The following is a 12283-nucleotide window of genomic DNA, read 5'->3' on the forward strand; positions in this document are numbered from 1 at the left end:
ACAATTGTTTTACCTGTTTCTCCACTCCACTACGATGAGCTAATGCTTTCAAAAGGGGAAGTGGCAGAGAAAAGGGAAGAAAAAACACCCTTTAAACGAGGTCAAACTTTATTGTATCCTTCCAGGTGAGTTGGGAACCCTCTTACTGAAGTTGATTGATAGATTATGCTAGCTGATAACAGTAGTTTCACTCCCAGGGAACAAATGGTAAGGATGACACAATTTCCGTGAGGTAGGCCTTACTCTAATGGGCAGGGGATTCCTGAACGTTCTTCAGCTCACATTTCAGATTTCCTCAAAGGTTTTCCCCTCATCGATACTTGAGAACTTTGCGAGGAGACGGAAAAAAAAACCCAAACGGTCATTTCTGCACTCAGTTCCACACGTGGGGGAAAAAAAAAAGCCACCCCCCATGGCCATTTCTGAAATGAAAAGACTGCTTTCCTAGAAGCGTATTGTCTAGTATAGAACAGGAAACTGGTATTCAGAATGCCCCAATCCTGTCTCCCAGCTCCCACTGTGCCTTTCTTCCCTTGACCTCACCGTGCCTTAAATTAGCAGGCCACACAATTGGGATTTTAGAGACCTGGAAACCGTATCAAGCGGGCCTAGAATGGAACCCACCAGAAGCTTCTTCAACACGACGATTTTCAGGGTCCGCCTTTCGATCCCCCTGCCTCCGCCACTTCACCCTCTCTTGGTTCTACCAGCGCACGAAGGCGGGTACCCATCTTCAGCTGTTGGTCTTATCGGTCCTCCCAGAACAACCCCATTCCCCCCGAATGAGCCCATCTCACATGTTAAAACGCAGGCTAGGGCTCTCGTCAGGATTGCTTTTCCACTTTAGCGGGGATGGGTAGCCACCAAATTGCGTCGCTCCTTTCTCTGCTGTGAAAAGGCTCTAAGCTCACACCTGCCTCCCACCCTCCAAAAGGCACAAGACCATTGGCGGGCTAATGATTCTGTCGCTAAATCCTGCTGAGAGAAGCCAAAAGCTGTAGCAGCCGAGGGAAAACGAGGGGCGAAGGAATCCTTTGATTCCTCATGTGACAACCTGTATTGCTGGGGAGGGACACTGTCTTCGGGGAGGAAGTGAACACACAAACGTCCAGGAACTACCTGGAAGGAAGCTGGCTTTGGTGGTGTGTGTGTATGTGTGTGCTGTTGTTGTTGTTGTTCATCAGAAACCAAGGCAACTCCATCTCTGCTGCAGGGAGTGCCTAAAGTTACAATGGACCAGAAATTCTTTACCTCACGAATTGATGAAGGAAATCATTCATTCATTCAATCGTATTTATTGAGCGCTTACTGTGTGCAGAGCTCGTACCTTGTGTCCAGATAGCGTGCTTTGTGGCTAGGCCTAGGATCTGGGTTCTAATCCCTGCTCTACTACTGGCCTGCTCTGTGACCTCGGGCCGGTCTCTTAGCTTCTCTGGGCCTCACTGTCCTCATCTGTAAAATGGGGATGCATTACCGCTCCTCCCCCCGCCCCATCACCTTATGAGCCCCATGTAAGGCAGAGATTGGGTCCAACCCGAGTTTCTTATACGTACCCCAGCGCCTAGTACAGTGTTTGGTACATAGTTGCATCTTATATCTACCCAAACACCTAGTGCAGGGTTTTATTCTTAGTTGTTACTATAATAACTATTATTATTACAGTGGATTCCTCCCCACCCCCTTTTTCAGAAGCAATCCCTTTCACTTGCATCCCTTTCCCATCATCCCCCAGGTGGCTGATCTGACTTTTTGCCACCCCCTTCCCAGAGTCTCACCTTTCTTTTGAGTAACTCAAGCAAGCACAGAACCTCAGCCTGATCCTTTTTCCCTCTCCCAAAACTCCGGGAAACTTCCATCTCCCAACCTGTTGGATCCTCAGGCAACAACATAAAATTCTGCAACTGCAAAATTGAAAAGGGGCAGGTGGGGGGAAAAAAAATCTCCTGCAGAATGCCATCTTCATCAAATGGTTATTTTTAAGCCATCGTAGGGATGTGCCTGAAGTGTTTTCTGGGTTTTAAATTGTTTTCTAAGCGGTTCGTGTGCCTAATAATGTGAGAGGTTCTTTGCAAGGGGCTTTCCAGTGGCTGCGAGGGTGTGAAGGGAATCACAGTGGGGGTAGAGGGTGTATGTGTGTGTGTTCATGCTACACTAATCCTGGAACAGTTTTCGTGCACTCTTCTAAACTTCCCTCCACCACCTTTGTCATTACACCCCCTCCACCAATGCTACTTAAATGATAAGGCTCTTGAATTGGCCCATTTAAGAAATCAAATCCTTGCCAACATCTAATAACCTGATCTCTTCTGTGCATCGAATACATACTCCACACTTCCAGGCACCCCTGGAATCCATCTATGGTATTTATTGGGCGCTTACTAGGTGCAGAGCACTGTATTAAGTGGTTACAGTGAATGCAACCGGGAGGTGCAACACCATCGCTGTGCTATTCAAGGGGCTTTATCCTCCACTTTCCTCTCTGAGATGTAAGGAATCCCCCCTCTAACCCAAATAGAGAGCTCCAGGTCAGCAGCGTTGCTCCAATAAATCCTAAAGTAATAGGCAGAATGCAGAACCTCAAAAAAAAACATGACTTCTTCTGTACTTTCTGCTGTGACCACACACGCTACCTTTACTTTCGCTCTGCCTTTAAAAATCAAAAGTTAGCAACATGCAGCGGGAAACCAGTGGAAAATTAGCTAAGCACTGGCACAGAACAATACTTTTCCATGGAAGCATAGGTATATATTTAATTCCGAGTGGCTCAACTCAAGTTACACCTTTCATCCCAGACGTCTAAAAAAGTTTGCATTCCTGTTGCAGTTAAATTACCCAGAGTCAGGGTGCATTCTGGTGAATTTCCCGAATCTCTAGAGTATTGCATATATACATGCTCCCAACCCCCTTTATCCGACCTGACGGTGCAAAAGGGAAAAAAAAGCCCAGTAATCCTAGCAGAAGAATGCAAATAACGTCAATGCACAGCTGAACTGCAAGCCCTCCCTTACAGGAACTCTGTGTCTGCAAAAAAAAAAAAAAGCACATACTAAACAGGAAATGCAACTGAGCTTTGGAAAGCCTCAAACTTCAAAATGCAATTGCCTGGAGAAGAATGCATCCGTGCATTTACAAATGCATGCACGACTTTTTGCATTTTTGCAAGCATTGCAACTAGGCTCTTACCTTTCGACTGAGACATTTTCCCCTTTCCTTTGATGGGGGAGGGGAGCACAAAAGACTTTGCCTTGCCTCTCTTCTGGGGCTAGTTTTGCAACAAAGATGCAAGCTTCAGGCGACCAATCTTCATGCAAGTGGACTTTTTCTTCACCGATGCAGCAGGTGATCTTGCAGAGAATGGAAGTGGAAATGCACACCTTGCAAAACAGACTGCAAAGTGATTTTTTCCAATTGCAACGGTAGGGAAAGCTGTGCAGCAGCTACATGATGGGCCAGGGCTGGCAGCTAAAAGCTCCAAACTTGGAACTGAGTAGCACAGTGCGCAGACGTCCTTCCTGCTAGGGGTGTGGGGAGCTTCTGGGTAATGTAGTTCTTGCACACACACAGGGAGAAAGACTTATTAAGGAGACCCGGGCTCCTGGGTCCCTGGTGCGAGATGGGTGGGAGCGCCAGAAATCACACACCCAAGCGAGCAAATGCCCCTCTAAAACCAGTCCGTTGAGGATTTTGAAAAGGGCCTTCCAGACCGGTTCTGAAACTGTATTTGCCCCAGAGGGCATTGGGCCCTTAGCAACAGCAAGAGCAATCTAGGTGGGCAGAGGAAAATGTGCAAATGCGTACTCCTGACGGGGGAAGGCTGCCATATCATTTGATCCTGCTGTATTTCTTAGGAATGCATTGGATCCTCATAAGGTGACCTCTCCCCAGGCCCCTCTCCCAACGTTTTGAACCATTTTGATCCCTTCCTCACATTCCCTCTTTCTCCATCCCTGCATTGGTCCTTGGGGAGCCATGTGGATGGCCCGGCCAAACTTTTCACTGCTCACTTCTCCATCGCTCCTCAACTCCGCTGATCACCTTCTCCACCCCATCTCACCAGCTCGGTCTCATCACCTCTAGTCACTGTACAATCTCTACCCTCACCAACTCTGAAATCTTTCTAAGGTAATAATAATTGTGGTGGTTGATAAGCACTTACTAATGAGCCAGGCATTGGACTAAGCGCTGGGGTGAATACTAGCAGTTGGGGTTGGACACAGTCCCTGTCCCCTGTGGGGATCACAGTCTTAATCCCCATTTTTCCATTGAGGTAACTGAGGCAAAGAGAAGTGGAGTGACCTATCCGAGCTCTAACAGCAGACAAGTGGCAGTGCCGGCATCCCTCTCCTGGATCCTGGATCCTTCTGACTTACAGAGCTGTGTTTTATCTGACTGCATTCTCCTCACCTGTCCTCTCTCTCTCACATCCATGCCCCGCAAATCTTTCCTGTTCCCCAGAGAGATCTTTTGACCCATGGCAACTTTTTAAGTTCATCACACTCCGTTTGGTCCCCATACCCCAACTACCTTCTCTTGACACATCAATTGACCCCCTCAATGCCGTCCTGTCCACTAAACTCAATTCACTCACTCCCCTATCCCTACATCGATCCCATAAAACTGCCTCTCAGTCCTGGATCATCTGCACAGTCCTCTTCCTTGGCTCCCTGTCACGAGCAGTGATGAAATCCAGATATCGGACCTATCTCGTCCATTTCAAATTCAACTTTTCCTGCTTTAACTCTGCCCTCTCTTCCGCACGGCAACATTATTTCTCCATCCGTATCGATTACCAGGTCCATTGCTCTCCCAGTTGTTTCAGATGTTTAACTCCCTCCTCTAACCCACTGTCCCCCGACCCTGCCTCTCCCATTTCTGTCCCCTAATGGTCTGGCTGCATATCTTATTGAGAAAATTGAAACCATCAGACGTGATCTCACTAATATTTCCTCTGTTCCTCTGCTGTCCTTTCTTTGCCTTGCCCATCTTTCCCAGCTTGAAATTGGTTGAGCGCTCACTGTGTGCAAAGCACTGTACTAGCCCTCGGGAGGGTACAATACAACAGACACAGTCCCTGCCCCCAAGGACCTTACAATCAGTTTCTGGCATTTATTGAGCACTTACTCTGTACAGACCATTGTACTAAGTGCACAATCATATCTACCAACTCTATCATACTCCCACATTGTGCTAAGTGCTTTGGAGTATGATAGAGTTGGTAGATATGATCCCTGCTCTGTAGGACCCCCCCAATCTTTTTTTTAAAAAATGGTCTTTGTTAAGCACTTACTATGTGACAGGCACAATACTAAGACCTGGGTCATTACAAGTTAATCAGGTTGGATCCATGGGGCTCACCATGGCCTTAATTCCCTTTTTACAGATGAGGTAACTGAGGCACAGCAGATAAGTGATAGAGCCAGAATTAGAACCCAGGTACTGACTCCCAGTCCTGGGCTCTTTCCACTAGGCCTCCAGTGGGTTGTACTGGAAAGAAACATTTTAATGTATCCAAATAACCTAAAATTAGGTCTCCATTCAAATTCCAAATGATCAGACTGATTCAGCCTTTAAAATGATAATTTTAAAAATCCCGCTGGAAACATTATTCACTAAGGTTTGTAGTTGCAGCAAATATGCACCACCGAGCAATAACTTTCCTGAAATTAGGAGCGCATTATGAAAATGCTGACTGACTCTCGGGACTAGTAGGTTGAAAATGCTGAGGCTGCAAAATGAATCAAATTAACAGTTGCGTTCACAGCCTTTAGTATCAATGGAGCTATTCCTTGTAGTTGTGCCCAAAGCCATTAACCCATCTTTAAACCTGTCTCTGTAAAGTTAGGTAGACAAGCTGATTGCGGTGGGTTTACGGGATGAAGAACATTTAGCTGAAGGTGTGTAAGAATTTTAATTGAAATGTTTAAATGCCCAATCTTTCTCCAGCAAAACACCTTGGACTCATAATGGTTCTTCCTCCCTGCCATAAGATACATCACTTCAGTACTTACAGGTGGGGACGGAATGGGTAGATTTTTATGGCTGATAAATTTTCCATAAAGCGGTGGGAAGGTTTATGTTTTACTTCTGAGTGTAGATTTTTCTGAAACTAGTCATTCCTCACTACTTTAGGATTCTCTATCCGTAAATCCAGTCACAACATCCTCATTCCCATCCACGCAGCCTCGGCCTGAAAATGGCCATAGATTCAGGGATTCATTATGGCAGAGCAGGGGATTTAGGACTTGGGGGCTTCAGGGGGTAGAAGTCCAGTGGTCTGAACATCTGTGGGATGGAGAAAAAGGAGAATGGGAGATTGATCCCATGAACATACATACACATATACCGAAGCATCCATTCTCACACACAATGCCAAGCAACAAGAGGAAAACAGCCTGTCTGGATTTTGGACTCCTCCCAGCATTGCCAAAGCTAAGCTTTTTTATGTATTTATTTATTTTTTGTAGGGGTGTTGTTTTGGGTTTTTTTTTTAATGATATTTGTTAAGTGTTTACTATATGACAGGCACTGCACCAAGCTTTTGGATAGATACAAGCTAATTAGGGGTGACACAGTCCCTGTCCAATATGGGGCTCACAGTCTTAATCCCCATTTTACAGATGAGGGAATTTAGGCACAGAGGAGTGAAGTGATTTGCCAAAGGTCATACAGCAGACAAGGAGCAGAGCAGCAATTAGAATCCAGTTACTTCTGATTCCCAGGCCTGTGTTAGCAGTGCTGATTTTATGGACAAGAAAAGAATACTGAGGTGATTTTTTCCCCCCATATACCTATTACGGAAAATGCGGATTGTATTTTTATCTTATTTTTTTGGAGGGAGTTGTACTTGTTTGAATGTTGATATATATATACAACAAAATAGTTCACGTATTTAGAGTAAGGCTTCACTTTTATACTTTTATCATAAAGTGGTATTGTTTCTGGCTAAATTTTCCGGGGGAAATTTCCACAGGACACACTTAGTGCTTATCACCAGCCTAATGCTGGTGTCCTTTCATGTTGCGGACACCTGACTCTGTGTTTAGCAGAACCACTTGTAGTCACCTAATTGAATCCAACAATTCTGATGCTGGAATTTCTCCTTGGATTATGTTTTGGGTGATGAATAGTTCCTGCAAACCAGTAGGATACTCTGTAATACAGAGTTGGGCATTCATTCATTCAATCATATTTATTGAGCGCTTACTGTATGCAGAGCACTGTACTAAGTGCTTGGGAAGTACAAGTTGGCAACATATAGACACGGTCAGTGTTTTGGACCTGCAGTAGTGGTATTTATTGAGCATCTACTAGTGCAGTCCACTGTATTGAGCACTTGAGAGTTACCGCAGAAACCCAAGGCACACTTCGTGCCCACAGGAAGCTTATGCTCCATCGATTTTATTTATAGAGCACTTATTGTGTGTGGAGCGCTGTACTAAGCACTTGGGAGAGTTGCAATAGAACAGAGTTGGTAGACACGTTCCCTGCCCACAGCCAACTTAAACTCTAACTTGGGAGTCAGTCCTGGGAGCCACTCTCCCCAGGTTGTCGGCGTGCTGATGACTGACAGAGAAGAGTAGAGAGGTGGTTTGAAATGCATTTATTCATTCATTCAATCATATTTATTGAGCGCGTACTGTGTGCAGAGCACTGTAATAAGCGCTTGGGAAGTACAAGTTGGCAACATATAGAGACGGTCCCTACCCAACAGTGGGCTCACAGTCTAGATGGGGGAGACAGACAACAAAACAAAACATATTAACAAAATAAAACAAATAGAATAAATAGTCAGTCAGCCAATCGTATTTATTGAGTACTTACTGTGTCCACAGCCCTGTACTCCTAAGCACTTGGGAGAGTACAATATAATAATATAACAGATACGCTCCCTGCCTATAGTGAGCTTAAGGTCTAGAGAGGGAGCGAGACACTAATATAAATAAATAAAATTACAGATATGTACATAAGTGCTCTGGGAATGGTGGGGGGGGGCATGAATAAAGGGAACAAGCCAAGGTGACGCAGAAGGGAGTGGGAGGATTGGAAAGGGGACTTAGTCAGGGAAGGTCTCTTGGAGATGTGCCTTCAAATAAGGCTTTGAAGGTGGGGAGAGTAATTGTCTGTCAGATTTGACAAGGGAGGGCATTCCAGGCCAGAATCAGGACGTGGGCAAGGGGTTGATGGAAGATAGATGAGACTGAGATACAATGAGAAGGGTAGCATTAGAGGAGGAAAGTCCGTGGGCTGGGTTGTTGAAGGAGAGCAGTGAGGTGAGGTAGGAGAGGGCAAGGTGATGGAGGGCTTTAAAGCCAATGGTGAGAAGTTTTTCTTTGATGAGGAGGTAGATGGGCAACCACTGAAGTGTTTTGAAGAGTGGGGAAACATGCCCTGAATATTTTTGTAGAAAAATGATCCAAGCAGCAGAGTGAAGTATGGACTGGAGTGGGGAGAGACAGGAGGTTGGGAGGTTAGTAAGGAGGATTATGCAACAGTCCAGGTGGGAGAGGAGGCGTGATTGTATTAACATGGTAGCAGTTTGGAGGGAGAGGATAGGGCAGATTTGAGTAATGTCGTGAAGATGGAACCAACAGAATTTAGTAATGGATTGAATATGTGGTTTGAATGAGAGATAAAAAAAGGTTGACTAAAGGGAACAAGTCAAGGTGATGCAGAAGTGAGAAGGAGAAGAGGAAAGGAGGGCTTAGTCAGGGAGGAGGAGATGTGCCTTCAATAAGGCTTTGAAAGGCGAGGAGAGTGATAGTCTGTCAGATCTGAACAGGGAGGGTGTTCCAGACCAGAGGCAAAATGTGGGTGAGAAGTCGGCATTGGAGTAGTGAAGTGTGCAGACTGGGATGTAGTAGAGCAAGCCACGGATGTGGATGGAAGCCCCGTCATGCTGTGCCGTGTCCCTGACACCAGTAGGGTGCCCGGGTCAGACAGTCAATCCTATTTATAGAGCACTTACGATGTGCAGAGCACTGTACTAAGCACTTGGGAGAGGACAATAGAATATACCCAACACATTCTCTGCCCTCAATGAGCTTGTCTCAATCAAAGGTATTCACTGAATGTTTAATGGATGTACAGCACTGTACTAAGCTCTTGGGAGAGTACGATAGAACAATAAAACAGACACATTCCCTGTCCCTGCTGAGGTATTGACTGCATTGTGACAGCGGGGTCAAGCGGTGACACTTTAGCTCGTCCCTCTAGACTGTAAGCTCGCTGTGGGCAGTGAATGTGTCTAGCCTCTCTGTTCTGTTGTGTTCTCCCAAGTGCTTAGTCCAGTGCTCTGCACACAGTAAGTGCTCAATAAATACCATTGGATCGATTTGGCGGGATATTGCCAACGCAGACCTGACTCGACCCTGGATTAAGCCACATGTAGCCCACTGATGATGCGATGAGAAGCAGCATGGCTAGAGCACGGGCCTCGGAGTCAGAAGGTCATGGGTTCTAATCCCAGCTCTGCCACTTGTCTGCTGTATGACCTTGGGTAAATCACTGTATTTCTCTGTACCTCAGTTACCTCACCCGAAAAATGGAAGTTGAGACTGTGAGCCCCACGTGGGACAGGGACTATGACCAATACAATTTGCTTGTCCACCTCAGCGTTTAGTTCAGTGCCTTGCACATAGTAAACCCTTAACAAATACCACGATTATGATTGCCATTATTGGCAGCCTCACTTTAGAGCCCCCGGGAGAAGAGCACAGGCATGGGAGTAAGTGGACCTGGGTTCCAATCCCACCTCCACCCTTACGTGAGGACACTTTTCAGAAAGCAAAAGGTGAGTATGTCCTGGCACAGACTTGGGAAGAATTTTGAAAGAAAGCCATAATGATCTGCTTTTATTTGATAGCTGGAAAAGCAAATTGTTTTCCAGAACACCATTTTTAGATGCAATATTACTCTGCCACCTATTTGCTGGGTGACCTTGGGCAAGTCACTTGATTTCTCTGAGCTTTAGTTTTCTCATTTGTACAGTGGGGATTTAATTCCTGTTCTCTCTCCCTTTAAGACTGAGGAGCCACTGAGCACAGAGTGTATAATAACATTGATACTTGTTAAAGCATTACCGTGTGCTAAACACTGTACTAAGAGCTGGGGTATAGACCAGGTAATCAGGGTGGACTAAGTCCCTGAACCACTTGGCCAATATATATCATGTTTATATGTGTGTGTATTTGTATATACTCTATAGATGTAAACAGAGGTAAAAAAAACCTGAAGTTTGAAGGAAACATTATCAGCTTCTGTTAGATTTTCCCTTTGTAGTCAGGACTTTTAATTTTTTTTGCCAATTCATCCCTTGGTCCATCCAAACCTCTGTGGGATTTTGTACGTACGATCAGGTCTCCTTGAAATGTTTCCCAGAGTCTAATTCTCATCTGCTGAGTGACTGTAAGTTGTTTTGGCGGATGACAGCCATTAGGTGCTACCAATAATATTTGCCCAGTGACTGGACAAGATGCTCTTAAAGATTTAACGCACATAATCTCATCATCCTGTATCACCTCTGTGGAAACCAAAGCGAGAAAATTTACTTGCTCGATTTTATAAATGAGGCTGATGGGACTAGAAATACTCTGTGAGTGAATTTGATAACAGGCTCATGAGTTCTGATATTTGGCCTAGTGGAAAGAGCATGATTCTGAGAGTCCCAGGACCAGAGTTCTGATCCCAGCTCTGCCATTTGTCCCCTGTGTTACCTTGGGCGAGTCACTTTTGTCTCTGTGCCTCAGTTTTGTCATCTGTGCAATGGGGATTTAACTACTGTTCTCCCTCCTTTTAAGACTGAGGAGCAGGCTGGGCCCAGTAGATTCTGTTATAATGGTGATACTCTTTAAGTAAGTGCTTAACAAATACCACAGTTATTATTATTATTATTGTAAAAATGTTTAACATGTGCCAAGCACTGCATTGAGAGCGGTAGAGGCAAAATTATCAGGATGGTTTCAGTCCTTGGCCTCACAGTCTAAGTAGGTGAGAGAAGAGGATGTAATCCCCCCCGGTAGATAGAGAAGCAGCATGGCATAGTGGATAGAGCACAGGATGAGGAGTTAGAAGGTCATGGGCTCTAATCCAAACTCCGCCCCATGTCTGCTGTGTGACCTTGGGCAAACCACCTCACTTCTCTGCGCCTCAGTTACCTCATCTGTAAAGTGGGGATTGAGACTGTATGCCCCACATGGGACAGGGTCGGTGTCCCACCCGATTTGCTTGTATCCACCCCAGCGCTGAGTACAGTGCTTGGCATATAGTAAGTGCTTAACAAATATTATTATTATTATACCAGATAATCAGGCTGGACTGTCCCTCCTGGAACTCATAGACTAAATAGGAGGGAGTAGGATTTAATCCCCATTTTAAGATCTAGAGGAGGTACAGGATAATCAGACTGAACACAGACCCTGTCCCACGTAGAGTTCACAGTCTAAGTAGGGAGGAGTAGGATTTGCCCATTTTACAGGTTGATTGAGGAATCCCACAGTAAGAAAAACTTGTATGGTAACCCATACGCCTTGACTGCCACTACACAGAGTTCTGTCAAAATGGGCATGCATTGTTAGCAGAGACAATTAAGCAATGGCATTTATTTAGCACTTTCTGTGTGCCAAACACTGCATTCTGCAAATTGGGTCAATCAGTCACTGGTATTTATTGAGAGTTTCCCGTGTGCAGAGCACCGTTCTAAATGCTTGGGAGAGACCAACGAAATAGAGCTGTTAGATGCTGCCCACAAGAAGCTTACATTGCACTTCGTCCCTGCACTGACAGAAGGGATGGCAGGAACTGTCCATTCCAGTCTCCATTTGGTCCCTTTACCTTTCTTCTCCTCCCCAGGCAGAATTATTATTCCTTTGTCCTCAAAATAATCCCAAACCTCTGGAACTCTCCAACCCTTTCCAAAACTGAGGACTTCAGTAAAGTCATGACGGAACTCGAGATCCTACCGAGAGCTCACCTCCTCCAGGAGGCCTTCCCAGACTAAGCCCCCTTTTTCCTCTCCTCCTCTCCATCCCCCCCGCCCTACCTCCTTCCCCTCCCCACAGCACCTGTATATATATTTGTACAGATTTATCACTCTCTTTATTTTACTTGTACATATTTACTATTCTATTTGTTGATGATGTGCGTATAGCTTTAATTCTATTTGATCTGTTGATTTTGACACCCGTTTTCATGTTTTGTTTTTGTTGTCTGTTTCCCCCTTCTAGACTGTGAGCCCGCTGTTGGGTAGGGACCGTCTCTATATGTTGCTGACTTGTACTTCCCAAGC

At 45.3% G+C, this 12283-nt stretch overlaps 1 protein-coding gene across 1 annotated transcript in view; it reads right to left on the minus strand.

Annotated features, from left to right (window-relative positions):
• The window catches only part of MAP2K6 (mitogen-activated protein kinase kinase 6), an 87775-nt gene extending 84341 nt beyond the window's left edge, over positions 1-3434 (minus strand). Inside the window, exon 1 of the mRNA XM_038757244.1 lies at positions 3184-3434. Within this exon, the coding sequence (XP_038613172.1) occupies positions 3184-3199 (16 nt within the window). The 5' untranslated portion in view covers positions 3200-3434. The remainder of the gene's footprint in view (positions 1-3183) is intronic.
• Between the last annotated feature and the right edge of the window lie 8849 nt (positions 3435-12283).

This window comes from Tachyglossus aculeatus, chromosome 15 (assembly GCF_015852505.1).
Source record: "Tachyglossus aculeatus isolate mTacAcu1 chromosome 15, mTacAcu1.pri, whole genome shotgun sequence".
Lineage (NCBI taxonomy): Eukaryota > Metazoa > Chordata > Mammalia > Monotremata > Tachyglossidae > Tachyglossus > Tachyglossus aculeatus.